At 40.3% G+C, this 19,790-nt stretch overlaps 1 protein-coding gene across 6 annotated transcripts in view; it reads left to right on the top strand.

Moving 5' to 3' along the window:
- Carf (calcium responsive transcription factor) overlaps positions 1-19,790 on the top strand; it is a 63,358-nt gene that overhangs the window by 3,894 nt on the left and 39,674 nt on the right. For 4 of the 6 annotated variants that reach the window (XM_045148477.1, XM_045148478.1, XM_045148476.1 and 1 more), the window contains exons 3-6: positions 4,821-4,941; positions 7,885-8,109; positions 12,454-12,574; positions 16,818-16,947. In XM_045148477.1, the coding sequence (XP_045004412.1) occupies positions 4,864-4,941; positions 7,885-8,109; positions 12,454-12,574; positions 16,818-16,947 (554 nt within the window). In that variant the 5' untranslated portion in view covers positions 4,821-4,863. Of the gene's footprint in view, positions 1-4,820; positions 4,942-7,884; positions 8,110-8,698; positions 8,733-12,453; positions 12,575-16,817; positions 16,948-19,790 lie in introns of those variants that run through there. The other 2 variants (XM_045148481.1, XM_045148480.1) reach the window with 2 other exon arrangements.

Genomic DNA, 19,790 nt, shown 5'->3' with positions numbered 1-19,790 from the left:
CTTGCTTTGTAATCCAAGCTGGACTGGGACTCTGAATCTTTCTATTCAGCTTCTTGAGGGCTGGGATGATAGGCGTATGTCCTGACTTTAAGGTAACAGCTTTATTTTATTTTTGTTTTGTTCTGTTTCTTAGCAAAAATTTGTTCAAAGCTTAAGAGAAGGAAAGAGGAAAAAGTAATATGAGGAGTCTTGAGCATGTAATACCTTTGTAGCTCAGGCTATCCTAACTCACTACGTAAACCCAGGAGAGTATAGCTGGGTCATACTATTTCTAACTTTCAGCTACCTCCATACTGATTTCCATAATGGCTGTAATATGGGAAACTGAAGCTCACAGAATCAGCACCAGAGACTGAGTGGAGAATCAGTTTATTTTCATGCCAGTGTGGGCCTACAGGAATCTATTCTAAAGCCTGAACCATGTATCTTGGTGGTTTGGAGCTTATATGCCTTATCTTAGACTGCTCTCATTATTAAATCTCAGAGCTCTGAGCCTTGGCCTAGTGCCAGAGACCTTGAGTATGTGATAAGCAAGTTTTGCAGAAAACATAAAACTAGTTAATTATCACAGAGATGCCTACAGCTGTGTTATGAAGATTAGAAAGAAACACAAGATGATTTTCAGTACAGATCAGAGCTGTAATACAAACTATAACCTTGAAAAAATACAAAAACTACAGTGTCAGCACAAAAGACAATGCAATACGGACCAATACAAAAATCTATTACAGTATAGGATGTAACTTTGGGCAGGGGCTCCTAAATTTCCTTACCCCAGTTTCCATTTCAATTCCCCCCCCTTTATGTGTTTTATAGATAACTTTAACAGGTATCACTCATCTTTATATCATTGATATTAACCCTGTGGTAGCCCTGGAGAAGTACCTGAGACTTTATGGCTTCAAGGCAGGAGGAGACAAATCTAGTTAGGAGGTTTAGGTATCCCTGGGTCTTGGTAGGGCAGGGAGTCTGATTTCTCTCATGGCTTTTGGTGGCATTTGTACAATATCATGGGCATTTTCCAGTTTGGCATGGCTTGATAGAGCAGACTGCTACAAAAAATGGATGATTGCAAAAAGAATCTCATACGATAAGAGCTTGATGTCAGCTCTGGGAGAGCATCTAACTTGTCAGAAGTACTGTGGGCAATATAGCAGCCCACAGCTTGTTTTAGAGTCCTTTACTTGAGAATCATTGTTCCAGATTAAGATACAAACATACAAAACATCTTGTCAATAATAATAATAATTTGGGGCAGCTGGAGAGATGGCTTAGAGAGTAAGGTGTTTGTGAAGCCTAAGGACCCATGTAAAATTCTCCAGGTTCCACATAAACCAGGTGCAGAAAGGTGAGGCAAGTGCAAGGTTGCATATTCCCACTAGATGGCGCAAGTGTCTGGAGTTCGAGTGGGCTGAGGCCCTGGTATGCCTATTCTCTGTGTCTCTCTCTCTTTCTCTGTGCATCTCCCTCTCTCAAATAAATAAAATTACAATTAAAAATAAAAAAAGGTCTTTGAGGACCTGGGGATATGACTTGATGAATAAAGTGCTTGCTGCTCAAGCCTTAGTACCAGAGGTCTATCCTTCCCAGACCCAGTGGCAGGATTCTATAATTGCAGCACTCAGACTCTGATGCAGAATGGAAGACAAAAATCAAAAGCTCATAGCAAACCCAGCAAAAAAACATCAAAGTGAGATACAGAGAGAGAAACTCTCCCTTCTCTGAGGTGGAAAGGCAAGGACTAACCTGAAAGCTGTCCTCTGACTTCTACTGGTATGCTATGATACACATAGTCCTATATACACACACACAAACACACGCAAATTGTTTTTAAACCTCTGAAAAAAAATTGTCAAGCTGGCCATGGTGGCACATGCCACTAATCCCATAGCACTCATGAGACAGAGATAGTATCACTGTGAGTTCAAGGCCAGCCTGGGACTACAGAGTGAGTTCCAGGTCAGGTTGGGCTAGAGTGAGGCCTTTTGCAGTCAGGTTTGCATTGCTGGCAGAATTCACCCAAACAAGAGCAGCTTGTGGGGAAAAAAGATTTATTTTGGCTTATAGGCTCGAGGGGAAACCCCATGATGGCAGGGAAAATGATAGCATGAGCAGAGGGTGGACATCACCCCACTGCCAACATCAGGCAGACAACAGCAATAGGAGAGTGTACCCAACACTGGCATGGGGGAACTGGCTGTAATAACCATAAGCCCGTCCCCAACAATACACTGTCTCCAGGAGGTGTTAATTCCCAAATCTCCATCAGCTGGGAACCTAGCATTCAGAACACCTAAGTTTATGGGGGACACCTGAATCAAACCACAAGGCTCTATCCTGACAAAGCAAAAAACAAAAAAAATTGTTTTTTGTCAAGCCAGGCATGGTGGCACACACCTTTAATCCCCAGCACTCGGGAGGCAGAGGTAGGAGGATCACTGTGAGTTCAAGGCCACCCTGAGACTACATAGTGAATTCCAGGTCAGCCTGGGCTAGAGTGAGACCCTACCTCGAAAAACTATATATATGTACATTTATTGTCAAGTACCTTAATATGCAAAATACAACCAAACTAAATAACTGTGGATTATAGGTTTTTAAAAATAAGTTTTGTAATGAATTGGATTATGGTATATACAACTTTAAAAATTTTAAGTTTTAATTTATTTGAGTGAGAGAGAGAGAAAAAAAAAAGAAGCAGGTAGAGAAAGAGAAAGAATGGGCATGCCAGGGCCTTCAGCCACTGCAAACTCCAGCTGCAGGCTCCATGTGCATCTGTCTTATGTGGGTCTTGGGGAATCAAACCTTTGGCTTTGCAGGCAAATCTGTTAACCACTAAGACATCTCTCCAGCCCATTATAGTCATTCTATAACTTATAAATTCATCAAATTGAGAATAGCTACACTAGACCTGAGTAGTTAACAGTTTTTGTTAATCATAGTTTTTCACTTTCCATGTTTCTCAAGTTAAATGATGAGTGTTTTGTGTTGTTTTGATTTTTTTTTTTTTCAATTTTTGAGAGAGCAAGAGTCAAAGAGAGAGAAGGAGAGAATGGGTATGCCAGGGCCTTCAGCCACTGTGAACAAACTGCAGACATGTATGCCCCCTGTGAGCTTGTGCGACATTGTGTGCTAGCATCACTGTGCATCTGGCTTATGTAGGACCTGGAGATTCGAACATAAGTACTTAGGCTTCACAGGCGAGCACCTTAACCACTAAGCCATCTCTCAAGCCCTGCTTTGATTTTGAAACAGGGTCTTACTCAGGGTAGCCTTGAGCTCAGGATATTCCTATCATAGGCTCCTAAGAGCTGAGTTTACAGGGATGTCTGAGTGGTATGCAATTTTTTTTTTTTTTTTTCAATGTAGGGTCTTGCTGACCTGGAATTGACTATGTAGTCTCAGAGTTGCCTAAAATTCATGACGATCCTCCTACCTCTGTCTCCTGAGTGCTAGGATTTAAGGCATGCGCCACCACACCTGGCAGTATGCATTTTTTTTAATGTTAAGAATTCTGGTAGATTATACCTATAACCCCGGTGCTTGGAAACCTGAGGCAGGATGATTGCTGTGAGTTCAAGGCTAGCATGAATTTCATAGTATCAGCTCAGCCTAGGCTATAGAGTGAAACTTTGTCTAAAAAAAAAAAAAAAAAAAATTGTACCTGTAATCCCAGCACTTGGGTGGTAGAAATTTAGGAATTAAAGATCACTTTCAACTACATAGTGAGTTTGAGGTCAGTCTGAGCTACATGAGATTCTGTCTCTAAAAATAAATTATGTGCAATAGTCCCTCTTATCTGCACTTTCATTTTTATGATTTCATTTACCTGTAGTCAATCATGATATAAAATGTGAAAATACTAAATGGAAAATTTTAAAATAAACAATGTATATAACTTTTATTATAGGATATTATTATAATTATCCTTTTACAACTGTTAACTTTTATCTCTGACTGTACCTAGTATGCCCAGCATATAAACTTTGCTATATTTGGTGCTATTTGAGGTTTTAAGTGTCTATTGGGTTTTTAAAATTTATCTTTTAAAAATAAATATTTTTGCTTATTTTTATTTATTTATTTGAGAGCGACAGAGAGAAAGATTAAAATTTATCTTGATGGATAAAGTCGACTATTGTGTAAACAATCCCATCTGTACCAAGACATCTTTTCTAAAATTATATAGCATTACAATGAGGTACACCTAACCCATAAATCATTGTTCATTGAGTAATTTGGAATTAATTTAAAGGGCATAATAGAACCTCATAAGAGAAAAGCAATTTTATTAAGCCAATATAAGAATGTAATTAAGGATAGGATCACTATTTGATTTGCTTTGAATGCATTCTGGTTCCTGAGCAACTTAATAAAAATGTTAATTTTCTTAACTATAGAATGGAAGTGTTGTACCTAAATTACATAAAATACTCTACTAGGAAGATGAAATGATCTAAAATAAATAATTCCTCCTAAAAATTACATGCTTTAGCCGGGCGTGGTGGCGCACACCTTTAATCCCAGCACTCGGGAGGCAGAGGTAGGAGGATTGCCATGAGTTCGAGGCTAGCTTGAGACTCCATAGTGAATTCCAGGTCAGCCTGGGCTAGAGTGAGACCCTACCTTGAAAAACCAAAAAAAAAAAAAATTACATGCTTTAAAGCCAGTAGTATGATTAACATGAGTTCAAGGTCACCCTAAGGCTGCCCAGTGAATTCCAGGTCAGTGTGTGCTAGAGAGCGAGACCCTACCTCGAAAAAAAAAAGAAAGAGAGAAAACTAAGAGCTTTAGTTGATCAGATATTTAAACTCTTTCAGCCATTAAATAAGAAGAGAAGATGGAATTGAGTCTGAGGCCAGCATGGAACGGTGTAACAATTCATTAAGAGTGAACGGCAATGATGGTGAAGAGTCAAAAATAGAACCTCAGAACTTTGAGGTAGGGATTCACCTGGGAACCTTGTTTCCCTTTTCAGAAAAATCATCATGTCATTTAACAACTTTTTATGCTTACACAATAGTTCATGCGATGATTTAAGAAAGTCAGTATACCCAGTGTGGTGGTGCATACCTGCTTTCCTAGCACTAGGAGGCAGAAGTAGAAGGATGGAAAGTTCAAGGCTTGGTCTTAGTTACATATTAGAGATTCTGCCTCAAAAAAAATTTTAATGTTTATCCTAGTGCTGGGCATGGTAGCTCACTCCTCTAATCCTAACATTTGGGAGGCTGAGGCAGGTAATTGCTATGAGTTCAATGCCAGCCTGGTCTGCATATTGAGTTCAGGACAACCTCGGCTACAGAGTAAGAACCTAACTCAGCCAAAACACTAAAAACTGAGCTGAAGATTTAGCCTGTGAGCCAATACCCATGTAAAGCCAGACATGAAAGTAGCACATATGTCTGGATTTCATCTGTAACAAAAAACCCACACACACACAAAATTACAAAAAAAAATTTATCCTTATATTCAAATATACATTTAAGGTGTTTTTTGTTTGTTTGTTTTTTGTTTCTTGGTTTTGTTTTTTTTTTTGAGGTAGGGTTTCACTCTAGCTCACGCTGACCTGGAATTCACTGTGTAGTCTCAGGGTGGCCTTGAACTCATAGTGATCTTTCTACCTCTGCCTCCCAAGTGCTAGGATTAAAGGCGTGCGCCACCATGCCCAGCCCTAAATTTTTAATGTAGAGTTTTTCTCAGCAATACATAAATATATGTAAGTGCTTAAAAATACATAAAAATATATGTTCCTAAAATGTATATCTTTAATTGTGTTTCATAATTTCAAATTCTTTCCATGGAAAATTTTATTGATCATAATTGAGGTAATAAAATGTGAACAGTTATCAACAATTTCACTTAAATATTTTTTTTGCTGGGTGTAGTGGTGCATGCCTTTAATTGAAACACTTGGACAGCAATGGTATTCGGATTGCTCTTGAGTGCAAGGCCAGTCTGGCACTACAAAGTAAGTTCTAGGTGACCCTGAGCTAGAATGAGACTCTACCTTGAAACAAAACAAAACAAAACAAAACAAAATGAGAAAGAAATTTTTTTAATGGTTTTTCAAGGCAGTGTTTCACTCTAGCTCAGGCTGAGCTGAAATTCACAAATTCACTATGTAGTCTAGAGTGGCTTCAAACTCACAGCAATCCTCCTCCCTTTGCCTTCTAAATGCTGGGATTAAAGGTCTGTGCCACCACTGCTTCCCAAATGCTTGGATTAAAGGTGTGCACCACCACGCCCAGCTTTTTTAACATTTTATTGACAACCTCCATATATATACTTAAGAAATATCTAAGTTAGGTGTGGTGGCTCACACCTTAATCCCAGCAAGTACTTTGTCTAAACTGGGATGTATTTCAGTGGTAAAATGATTCCGTAGAATGGATTCAATATTCAGCACTGCAAAATAACTTTTTAAATTTTTTTCTAAATTTAATTTATCTTTATATTTATTATTTCCATAATTGTAGACAATAACCCATAGTAATTCCCTCCTTACCTCCACTTTCCCCTTTGAAACTCCACTTCATCATATCCCCTCCCCTTCTCAATCAGTCTGTCTTTTATTTTGATGTCATGATCTTTTCCTCCTATTACGATGGTCTTGTGTAGGTAGTGTCAGGTCCTGTGAGGTCATGGATATCCAGGCCATTTTGTGTCTGGGGGGAGCATGTTGTAAGAAGTTCTACCCTTCCTTTGGCTCTTACATTCATTCCACTACCTCTTCTGCAATGGAACCTGAGCCTTGGAAGATGTGATAGAAATATTTCAGTGCTGAGTCCTCCTCTGTCACTTCTCAGCACCATGGTGCTTTCTGAGTCATCCCAAGGTCACCACCATCTGAAAAGAGAAGCTTCTCTAACCAAAAGTGAGACACCAGCAGATGTTATACCCCCTAGGGCTCATAACTACCCCTGTTGTAGGTTGTCCCCCCCCACACACAAGGTAGGGTCTACTCTAGCTCAGGCTGACCTGAACTTCACTATGTAGTCTCAGGGTATCCTCGAACTCATGGTGATCCTCCTATCTCTGCCTCCCAAGTGCTGGGATTAAAGGCATGTGCCACCATACCCGTCTATTTAAATTTTTTATTTTTATTTTTATTTATTTATTTGAGAGCGACTGACACAGAGAGAGAAAGAGACAGAGAGAGAGAAAGAATGGGCATGCCAGGGCCTCCAGCCACTGCAAATGAACTCCAACTGCATGCACCCCCTTGTGCATCTGACTAACATGGGTCCTGGGGAATTGAGCCTTGAACCAGGGTCCTTAGGCTTCACAAGCAAGTGCTTAACCACTACGCCATCTCTGCAGCTCCTTATTATTATTTTTTTTTTGAGGTAGGGTCTCATTCTAGCCCAGACTGGCCTGGACTTCACTATGTAGTCTCAGGGTGTCCTCGAACTCATGGCAATCCTCCTACCTCTGCCTCCCGAGTGCTGGAATTAAAGGTGTGCACCATTATGTCCGGCTCTTTTCATTATCAGGTTTTCATTATCAGGGATGTACTCCCTCCCATGGAGCAGGCCTGCAGTTCAATTTGAGAGTGATTGGTTTCCTCCATAGCAGACATGCCAGTATTGCCCCTGTTGTCTCATTTGCCTGGCTGGCCAAATTTAAAGTTTGCAGTGTTCACTGTTGAGTATCTCCACTGGTGATTTCTCTCTCTCTCCTTGGACTGCATGCAGCCTAGCTTTTTCCAGCTTGCTTTCAGCTGGTTACATGGAGGAGGTTAAGAAAATTCTTAATAAAGTAAAATGAGCAATTAATTGAAAAATAAATGAAATGTCTGTTTTTCATTATACACATTCTCTCATAAAATGCAGTAAAATAGTGTATTTTATGAAAACTGAAGTGCTGTTTTTCTCTTTGCAAAAGCATCTAACCTGTATGGACTCTGGGGATTCTGCCTTTGGACAAAATGATTCTCCTACTGTTTTGCCCATCACTACTCCTGAAACAGATTCACGCATATCACAGGATGTGCCAGAGGCTCTGACTGAGACACAGACTCTTCCTGCAGAACAGTTCCATGTACTGGACCAAAGTGGGCAACCTGTTCAATATGAACTTCAGTCATTGGGAGACACTAACGCACAAGTTGTGAGTATATCTTACAAATAGCCTGTATTATACCTACTAACCAAAAGTATTAGACTTATTAAATGACCTTGATTTTTAAATTTTTTAAAGGATTTTTAAATTTATTTATGAGAGAGAGAGAAAGAGAGAAAATTGGTGTACCAGAGCCTCTAGCCACTGCAGTTGAACTCCAGACGTGTGTGCCACCTTGTGCACATGTGCATCTGGCTTATGTGGTTTATGGGGAGTTGAACCTGAGTCCTTAGGCTTCATAGGCAAGTACCTTAACTGCTAAGCCATCTCTCAGCCTGACCTTGATTTTTTTTTAATGTTTATTTATTTATTTGAGAGAGAATGGGCACACCAGGGCCTCTAGCCACTGCAAACAACCTCCACATGCATGCACCACCTTGTGCATCTGGCTAATGTGGGTACTGGGGAATCAAACCTGGGTCCTTAGGCTTCACAGGCAAGCACTTTAACTGTTAAGCCATCTCTCAGCCTCCGACCTTGATTTTTGACAGTGTTTACTTATACATTGTATGAAAAATACTCTTTCCATGACTTTGATTTTTACATATTTTTAAAAATTTTTCTTTTTGAACTACAGACATAATTAAACCAGTACACATTGGTTCTTTAAGGTAAGTTGCAAATGTAATATAATCTGTAACTAGTGTTAATGTGCCAAAGTTTACATGTCAGTAAGTTACACATACACACATATTTATATTTACAATATATAATATTAATTTTTTTGTTTGTTCTTTGAAATAGGGCCTCACTCTAACCCAGGCTGACCCGTAATTCACCATGTAGTCTCAAGGTGGCCTTGCAATCCCAGTGGTTGGTAGGTGGAGGCAGAAAGATGGGGAATTCAAGACCCTTGGCTACATATATAGCGAGTTTGAGGCCAACCTAAGTTACATGAGTCCTCATGTCAAAAAAAAAAAAAGAAACCCTGAAGATAAGAAAGTGATCTTTTGAGAAATTTGGGAAATTTATGGGACCTTTTGGGCATGTTTGTTGTAATAGACTTGATTTTTTTAAATAAACTTAATTTTTTAGAACAGTTTTAGGTCTGTAACCAAACTGACCTGAAGATGACAAGTTTGTAAATAAATTCCCTGTTGCATGAATATTTCACTATCAACATTTCCCTAAAAGTAGAACTTTTTTCCTCAATTTTTATTAATGTTTTCCATGATTATAAAAAATATTCCATAGTAATACCCTCCTTCCCCCCTTTCCTCTTTGAAATTCCGTTCTCCATCAGATCCCCTCCCCATCTTAATCAGTCTGTCTTTTATTTTGATGTCATGATCTTTTCCTCCTCTTAAGATGGTCTTGTGTAGGTAGTGTCAGGCACTGTGAGGTCATGGATACCCAGGCCATTTTGTGTCTGGGGGGAGCACGTTGTAAGGAGTTCTACCCTTCCTTTGGCTCTTACATTCTTTCTGCCACCACTTCCGCATTAGACCCTGAGCCTTGGAAGGTGTGATCGAGATGTTACTCAGTACTCCAGTCACTTCTTTCCAGCACTATGATACCTGCTGAGTCGTCCCAAGGTCACTGCCATCTGAAAAGAGAAGATTTTTTTTTACCCAAAGTGAGAGTAGCATTAATATAAGAGTATGAAAGTTAAAAGAAGTGCTTACAGGGCAGTTTGATAAGTATAGTGTATACATTTAGCCAGACATCAGCAGATATTATACCCCTAGGGCTCATGACTACCCCTGTTTTAAGTTTTCAGTATCAGGGATGTATCCCCTCCCATGGAGCAGGCCTCTAGTCCAATTGGAGGGAAGTTGGTTTCCACCATGATAGACGTGCCACTATTGCACCCGAAAAGTAGAACTTTTTTTTATGGTGGGCAAAATAGGCAGTGGATGCTGAGATTTTGTAGTCAAGTAGAGGATAATAGCAAATATTGGGACTTGACCCTGGACCGTTAGCCTTTGCAAGCAAGCCTCTTTAATCACTGAGCCATCTCTCCAACCCTGTATCACCTCTTAGTACTGCTTTCCAATATTTGATGACATAGGCTGTAACTTTATATGAGTTTTGTAACCATTGTATTTGTATGACAGTTTCCTCATTTATAAAAAATGTATACTTTATGTGTATGTGGTGAGAATTTACTGAGGTAGTACACTGCAGTCCTGACAGTTAGTTTGTACTCAGCAAATTAAGCAGCTACTACCACCAGAGTTTACAACTGCTTTCTCCTTGTAAAGTGCTGGGAAGTATGGCTATATATATCATTTTCATTGCTTTGTTTTGTTTTAGAGAAGAGCCTAATTTAGTTTTTTATTTATTATTTTAAGAGAGAAAAAGGCAGATATAGAGAGAATGGGTTCACCACGGCCTCTAGCCACTGTAAATGAACTCCAGATGCATCTGCCCCCTTGTGCATCTAGCTTATGTTGGTACTAGAGAATTGAATCTGGGTCCTTAGGGGCTCCTTAAATGCTAAACCATCTCTTCTCCAGTCCCAATTTATTTTTTATTTTGTTTATTTATTTATTTATTTATTTATTTTTTGAGATAGAGTCTCACTCTAGCTTAGGCTGACCTAGAATTCACTATGTAGTCTCAGAGTGGCCTTGAACTCAGAGCAATCCTCCTACCTCTGCCTCCCAAGTGCTGGGATTAAAGGCATGAGCCACCACACCTGGCTTCCAATTTTATTAAATTAATTAATTAATTAATTATTTGAGAAAGAAAGAGGCAGACAGAGAGACAGAAAGAATGGGCGCGCCAGGACCACTGCAAACAAACTCCAGATGCGTGCATCCCTTTGTGCATCTGGCTAACGTGGGTCCTGGGGAATTGAGCCTTGAACCAGGGTCCTTAGGCTTCACAGGCAAGCGCCTTAACCGCTAAGCCATCTCTCCAGCCTGCAACTTAATTTTTTTAAGTTATTTGTTTGAGAGACAGAAAGAGAGAGAGGAAAGAAAGGGAGGGAGGGAAGGAAAGGAAGGAAGGAGAGAAGGAAAAAGAAGAAAGAAAGAGGCAGATAGATAAAGAATGGTTATTATGGGACCTGTAGCCACTGCAAATGAATTTCAGACACATGAGCCACCATGTGCATCTGGCTTACATGGGTACTGGGAAATAGAACCTGGATCTTTAGGACTCATAGGTAAGTACCTTAATCACTAAGCCATCTCTTCAGCCCCTTGTTTATTTATTTTTATTTATTTATTTATTTTTTGGTTTTTCAAGGTAGGGTTTCACTCTAGCCCAGGCTGACCTGGAATTTACTATCGATTCTCAGGGTGGCCTCGAACTCACAGCAATCCTCCTACCTCTGCCTCCGAGTGCTGGGATTAAAGGTGTGCGCCACCACACCCAGCTTTTATTTTTGTTTTGTTTTTTGAGGTAGGGTTTCACTGTAGCTCATGCTGATCTGGAGTGCACTGTGTAGCTTCAGGCTGGGCTGGCTTGGAATTCATAGTGATTATTCTATCTCAGGCTACCAAGTGCATAGGATTATAGGCAGTATATTTCTATTTCAACAAAATTGATAAATGTTTCCAGGCATGATGGTGCACACCTTAATCCCAGCAGTCTGGAGACAGAGGTAGGAGGATCTCTGTGAGTTTGAGGACAGCCTGAGACTACTAGTGAATTCCAGGTCAGCCGGGGGATGGGATATATATACATATGTGTGTGTGTGTGTGTGTGTGTGTGTGTTTTGAGGTAGGTCCTCACCCTAGCCCAGGCTGACCTGGAATTATTCTCAGGGTGGCCTCAAACTCATGGTGATTCTCCTATCTCTGCCTCCCAAGCACTGGGATTTAAAGTGTGTGTGTGTGTGTGTGTGTAAAGTTGGACTTTGCTTCCATCTAGATGTGTTCACAAGGAAGTCTAGGGATTTTATGTCTAGGCAGAACCTTGTTCTAATTCCCAAGTAATTAGTCTTTATTATGAACTATCACAATGAAGACTGTAGTGGTTAAGACCATAGATTATAGGCTCAAACGTCCAATTTTTGTTGTTGTTGTTTTGTTTTGTTTTGTTTTTCATGGTAGGGTCTTGCTTTAGCCCAGGCTGACCTGGAATTCACTATGTAGTCTCAGGGTGGCCTCGAACTCACGGTGATCCTCCTACCTCTGCCTCCCAAGAGTTGGGATTAAAGGCTTGCACCACCATGTCTAGCTAAATTTCCAGTTTTGAATTTAGTCCTAGTTTCACACTTACCAGTGTGGGACCTTAGGGACAAATGTTATGTGTCTCAATGTTTTATCTATGTAATGAAGGAAGTAGTAAGATCCATTGTAAAAGTAGATATATGTTTTAATAATTTCATTAATCTGTTAAATCAGAATGGCATTTGAATTTTTTTTTAATGCCTCCAAGATGATCATTGCCAGCCCTTCAGAAAATGGACAGGTGCTTCGTGTAATTCCATCTACCCAGACAGGAATGGGGCAAGTGATCATACCTCAGGAGCAACTTGTGGATGTGAATAGTCCTGAGGGTGAGTCACAATGGCATACAGAGGATTTGAGACTGTTTTAATGAATAAGATGATATTCTAGAAAATTGCCTTATGAAAGTTATCAAAGTTAACTTCCTTAGGTAAGATTGCAAACTCATAATTAGAGTTTTTTAGCCTAAATAAGTTTTAAGTTCATTTTCTAACTCCTTTCTAGGTTAGCCATCTTTTTCATTTTTGAAGTCTTTGAACCTGGATGACTCCTATTTCCTCTCAAATAACTAGTGGGGCATAAAATAAATTTTTAATTATAGTAGAAATAACAGCAACAGTAACAAGAGTACTTAGCTACAGGGAAAGTTTTTTTTTTAATCTTTTATTCTTTATTGATTTTGATATAGTGGTTATACTCTTATTAGACTCCCTTGCTCCCACCCCAATTCTTTCCCCTCTTCTTCTATGTTGTCTGAATTTTGGTGGGCAAGGTAGGGATCTTGTTTAGTGTTCATTTCTCTATAGTCTTTGGATCTCTGTTTTTTTTTTTTTTAAAATAATTTATTTATTAGAGAGAGAGAGAGAGGAAAAGGCAGAGAGAGAGAGAATGGACATGTCAGGGCATCTAGCCACTACAAATGAACTCCTGACACATGCACCCCCTTGTGCATCTGGCTTATGTGGGTTCTGGGGAATTGAACCGGGGTCCTTGGGCTTTGCAGGCAAACATGTTAACTGCTAAGCCATTTTCCCAGCCCCTGGATATCTGTTTTGATGGAGTTTGAGTGACCATAGGATCTGCCATCTTCCTGGAACTGGTTTTCAGGCTAGCTGTGAAAGCAGTATTCTGTCACTGCGTCCTTGGAAGTGACTTCTGGGCCCTGGGCAGATGAGATGGAAATGACCCATCTCATTAGGCAGTTGGCTTTCTCCCCTTGATGTGTTAAATGTATCCTTATTCTCCTCCTTCCAACTGTAAAATAGAACAGATTTTCCGAAGGTGAGATCAATTTGGATTAAAGGGGATAAACCCAGTTAGTAGAGAAACTTATTGATGTATATATCTACTCTTCTTACTTAGAGAGCAGTAAAAACTGTAGCTTGTCCTTGGGAAAGGGAATCTGGCTTGGTTTCCAGAGCCAGATATCAGTTCTTCTCCATTGAGCAGGTCTCATGCCTAGTCTGTAAGAAGTTGGCTACCTGCATCAGCTGTGTGACACTATTGCACAAGGGTATAGTTCTTGCTCAGCTAGTTAATTTTGTATCTGGCAGAATCTCCTGCTTAATCAATCTGTTGGCAACCATTATTCTCCAGCTACTCTGCAGCACTATAAGGGGTAGCCAGGAGGGAGGGAACTACATTCCCTCTCAGTTCTACCATAGTTATTTGATGTCCTGTGGCCATGTGCTGTGGTGTCTTCAGCAATAGGGAATTACCTTTTAGCTCTTGCAGGTAAGAAAGTATTTTGGTAATGGCCTGTATTTTGGTGACCTTGTGTTTCCCTGACCAGCAGCTTACGGTGGCAGGAACCCAATTCTGCCCTAGAATTATCAGACAGAGCTCATGGTTTTAGGGTTATGCTTTCTCCACTTCTTATGAGGCTCTTTTTTTTGTTTTGTTTTGGTTTTTTTTGGTCCCCTTTCTCCTTATAGAGGGTAATAACTTGTAGAATGGTATCCAGGAAGAAAGTTTCTATGGAATTGATTCATGTTGCCATTAGTTTTGTGTATTCTCCCCATTCCCCCTTCCTTCACTTGCAAGGCCTTTCCATCCTTCCCTCCCTTTCCCTTCCCTTCCTTATTTTCTTTTTGCTGACCATCAACTTGTTGAGTAGCCCTTCCTCCCCTCCCTTCCTATTTCCCCTTTTTCCTATCTTCATTGTAGTACCATGTCCCCACTGTTGGTATTCATAATGGCTTCCAATGAACTGATGCTGGCCACGTTAGGAACTGCATATGAGAGAGAACATGCAGCGTTTTTCTTTCTCAGCCTCTGTGACCTTGCTTAGCATGATTTTTTTTCCAAGTCTCCCCATTTTCCTGCAAATTTGATTATTTCATTTTTCCCTACTGCTGAGTAGCATTCCATTGTGTAGATGTACCACAGCTTCATTAACCATTCATTTGCTTATGGGCATTTGGGCTGCTTCCAGTTCCTGGCTATTGTGAATAGAACAGCAATAAAAATGGTTGAGTGTCTGGCTCTCTCTCTCTCTCTCTCTCTCTCTCTCACACACACACACACACACACACACACACACACACACACACACATATATAAAAGGGTTGAGCACTTGCCTCTGTGGTGTAGTAGTCTTTAGGCTGTACAGCCAAAAGAGGCATAGCTGGGTCTAATGGTAGTTCTATTTTCAGCCTCTTGAGGAATCTCCATACTGATTTCCATAGTGAGTGTACAAATTGGCACTCCCACCAGCAGTGGTTGAGAGTTCCTCTTTCCCTACACCCCTGCCAGCACGTGCTGTCATTTGATTGATAGTTGCCATTCTGACTGGAGTAAGATGGTATTTTATAGTTATTTTAATTTGCATTTCCCTGGTAGATGGAGATGTTGCTTTAGGTGTTAATGGCCATTTTGCATTTCTTCCTTTCCTTCCTTCAATTCCCTGCGCCTTTCTTGATTGGGTGCTTGATTTTTTTTTTTTTTTTTTAAATTTTGACTCCAAGTATAGGTTTAGAGAAAGACTTTCTGAATACAACTCCAGTAGTCCAAGGCATTAGTAAACACTCAATAACTGGGTCATCGTAAAAATAAAAAGATGTTGTACAGATAAGCAAACCATTAACAGAGACAATAGACAACCTGTTCAGTGGGAGAGCATCTTCCCAGCTATACTACCAACACAGGTTTGTTGTCTAGAATTTACAGGAAAAGATTTTATTTTATCTTATTTTATTTTATTTTTTTTGGTTTTCTCCAGGAAAGGTCTCACTGTAGCCCAGGCTGATCTGGAATTCACTATGTTGTCTTAGGGTAGCCTGTAACTCATGGCAATCCTCTTACCTCTGCCTTCTAAGTGCCCAGCTCAGGGAAAGATTTTTACATTGCATTTTTATCCATTTTTTTGCTAGCCATGTAAGAGATTACTTTTTTAAATATCTTAAACGTTTCTTTTTTTTTTAAAGATTTTATTTTTTATTTATTTATTAGGGACGGGGGGGGGGAGGGAGAGAGAGAGAATGGGCACACTAGGGCCTCTAGCCACTACAAATGAACTCCAGATGCATGTGCCACCATGTGCATCTGGCTTACGTGGGCCCTGGAAAATTGAACCTGAGTTCTTAGGCTTTGCAGCATGCACCTTAGCCACTAAGCCATCTCTCCAGCCCCAGATTATTTTTTAAACTCTTTTTGTTTTTGTTTTTTTGAGGTAGGGTCTCACTATAGCTCAGGCTGATTTGTAATTCACTATGTAATCTCAGGGTGGCCTCAAATGCATGGTGTTCCTCCTATCTCCACCTCTCAAGTGTTAGGATTAAATGCATGTGCCACCATGCCTGGCTTTTTGTTGTTGTTGTTGTTTGCTTATTTTGAAGTAGGATCTCACTCTGGCTCACACTGACCTGGAATTCACTATGTAGTCTCGGGGTGGCCTTGAACTCACAGCAATCCTCCTACCTCTGCCTCCCAAGTGCTGGGATTAAAGGCGTGTGCCACCTTGCCCCGCCCTGTTATTTGTATCTTTCATACTTTCTTCTTTCCTTTATTCTTTCAAGTACAGAAAAGAGAACCTTGCACCCCATTTCCTTCTACAAGCTCCGTCTTTGCTTATTTACTAATATCCCTATTAGTTCTCTTCCTTTTCCTTCCTTTCCTTCCCCATATATTTGAATCTCTTTTCTAAAGTTGTACTTCCACTGTTTTATTGCTTGTTTTATAGATAGTGGTTTAATATAGGTATTTTTAAATCTGTTTCATAATTTATCGTTTTCATTAATAGTCATCAAAAGTTAAAAGCAAAATGTAGTTTGCAGAAACATTGTAAATAGAATATATAAACAACATTTTCAATATTTTCTTATTATATTGTGAAAGTCATTAATACTTATTTATACTACTTTTACATCCTAGCTGTTCATTATTAGTTCCAAAAAAGTTAATTACAAAATAATTTCAATAGTAAACAAGGTTATCAGTGACAGTCTTAATAAAGTTTTGTAAACTTTAACTTCAAAGCTATTCTTCCTTTTCCTATTATAAACATGTAAATTCTACTTATGTGCATTATTAGGGTGTTTTTTGTGATACTAATCTTTCTTTGTTCTTGTTAAGATGCCTCTGAAGATAAACCCACTGATGGAAACATACCAATTGTGGTGACAGATGGTCTAGAAGACAACACCAGTAATTATATTCTTCATTCACAAGCGTCCCTCACATTGCCCAAAAAGTCAGTAACTAGGTGAGCCATGGGAAAGAAGAGCTTATCTTTATCACCCAAAGCTGGCTGCAGGAGACCCTATTTCAAAGAACCCAGAGCCTCTTGCATTCTAGGCAAGACTCTACCACTGAACTAACCCCTCACCTGAGATAATAGTTATAATTTTATATGATACTGCTTTTTTGTTTCTTTGTTTTATTTTTTTGAGGTAGGGTCTCTCTCTAGCCTAGGGTAACTTGGAATCACTATGTAGTCTCAGGGTGGCCTCGAACTCATGGCAATCCTCCTACCTCTGCCTCCCATGTACTGGGATTAAAGGCATGTGCCACCTCATCCAGCCCTATGATACTACTCTTAATGAGTTACCTGAAGGTAATTTGATGTTTTGTTTATTTTTAATTTTGTTTTGTTTTTGAGGTAAGGTCTCACTGTAGCTCAAGCTGACCTAGTATTCACTATGTAGTCTCAGGGTGGCCTCAAACTCTTGGCAATCCTCCATGCCCAGCCTGTTTGTTTTGGAGACAGGGTCTTACTCTCTAGCCCAGCCTGGCCTCAGACTTATAGTGTTCCTTCTACATCAGCCTCCCAAATTCTGGGATTAAAGGCATGTACCACCATCCCCTCTTATTAGCTCATTTTTAACAAATGATAAATGATGACATAATGATAAGACCATAAAATAAGCTTTGGGAAAGATAAAATTCTTAAGTTTAGAGGGACTGTAAAAGTACTGGAAGAACAAATGTAGGCTTTTCACTTAGCAGTTAATAAAACAATAATGACTAAAGAAAATAAAAAAATAGCCATGATGGCTCAAACCTTTTTTAAAAAGTTTAAAATTTTTTAATTAATTTTTTTAGAGAGAGAATTGGCGTTCCAAGGCCTCAGCCACTGAAATTGAACTCCAGATGCTTGCCCCACCTAGTGGGCATTTGCGACCTTATGCTTGCTTCACCTTTATGTGTTTGGCTTATGTGGGATCTGGAGAGTTGAACATGGGTCCTTTGGCTTCACAGGCAAGCACGCTAACCTCTCAGCCATCTTTCCAGCCCATGGCCTGTGCCTTTAATCCCAGCGTTTGGGAGGCTGAGGTGGGATCACTGAGTTCGAGGCCAACCTGAGACACATAGTGAATTTCAGGTCAGTCTGGACTAGAGCGGGACCCTTCCTCAAAAAACAAAACAAACAGATAAACAGCAATGTGCCTATCTCTGCCTCCCAAGTGCTGGGATTAAAGATGTGTGCTACCATGCTTGGCTTGTTAAACATTTTTTATTGGTATCCAAAATATATTTTTAAATATTTATTTACTTTAATTAATTTATGAGAGAGGCAGATAGAGAGAGAAAATGAGTATGCCATTCTCTAGCCACTGCAAATGAATTCCAGGTGTATGAGCCACCTCGTGCATCTGGCTTTACATGGGTAATGAGGAATTGAATCTGGGTCCTTTGGCTTTGCAGGCAAGTGCCTTAACAGCTAAGCCATCTGTTGCAGTCCGGTTCGCATTGCTGGTAGAAATGACCCAACCAAGAGTAGCTTCTGGGAAAAAGAGGTTTATAAACTTTTTTTTTTTTAATTTATTTATTTGAGAGCGACAGACACAGAGAGAAAGACAGATAGAGGGAAAGAGAGAGAATGGGTGCGCCAGGGCTTCCAGCCTCTGCAAACGAACTCCAGACACGTGCGCCCCCTTATGCATCTAGCTAACATGGGACCTGGGGAACCGAACCTCAAACCGGGGTCCTTAGGCTTCACAGGCAAGCGCTTAACCGCTAAGCCATCTCTCCAGCCCAAAAAGAGGTTTATTTTGGCTCACAGGCTTGAGGGGAAGCTTCACGATGGCAGGGGAAAACGATGGCATGAGCAGAGGGTGGACATCACCCCCTGGCAGACATAAGATGGACCACAGCAACAGAAGGGTGTGCCAAACACTGGCCAGGGGAAACTGGCTTTAATACCCATAAGCCCACCCCCAACAATACACTCCCTCCAGGAGGCATTAATTCCCAAATACCCATCAGCTGGGAACCTAGCATTCAGAACACCTAAGTTTATGGGGGACACCTGAATCAAACCACCACATTCCGCCCCTGGCCCCCATAAACTGATATCCATACATGTTGTAAAATACAATGCATTCAGTCTGACTTTAAAAGTCCCCATAGTTTTTATCAATTCCAATGATGTTCATACATCCCCATAGTCCAAGATCTTTTAACTGAGCCATAATACCAAAAAATAACCTCAAAAAACCCATAATGACACAGAATAAATATTCACACTGCAAAAGATGGCATTGGGCATAGCAAAGAAACATTCAACCAATGCAAGATTTAAAACAACCGGGACAAACATCAAACTCTGTAGCTTCAAGTCCAGCAACTCTAGCCAGTGACAAATCTTCAAGTCCAATAATTCTAACAGTAACAAGTCTCTGGCATTCCAATTCTGCCCCTCCAGCTAGGCTACTCACAGTCCTGGAAAACTTCATCGGGGCCAGCAGCTCCTTGGCAGCCATCTCATGGTCCCGGCATCTCCACTGGGTCTCCACTGCAATCCACGGTTCATCCTCATGGCCCCATGGGGTCTCTATGCAGGCAACCAGCAAACCTGCTTCACACTGCCCATGGCCATTTCCAAAACACAAGACCGTGTTGCAAACTCAATGACCCTCTTTCCAGCATTTCTTATACTCCATGATACCAGGTAGGGTGCCAATTTGTTAATCCAGGGGGGAATAAAGCAGACTTTGAAGAACAGGGCACTCCTTGAGCACTCAGGCTCCTTCAAAAGAGTCGACATTCTTTCTGTTGCCCCAGCACAGGTCAGCTAGCCCAGTCTCAAAGGTTGTAATCTCTCAG

The sequence above is a fragment of the Jaculus jaculus genome, chromosome 4 (assembly GCF_020740685.1).
Source record: "Jaculus jaculus isolate mJacJac1 chromosome 4, mJacJac1.mat.Y.cur, whole genome shotgun sequence".
Classification (NCBI taxonomy): Eukaryota; Metazoa; Chordata; class Mammalia; order Rodentia; family Dipodidae; genus Jaculus; species Jaculus jaculus.
This window is presented reverse-complemented; position numbering and strand designations above follow the sequence as displayed.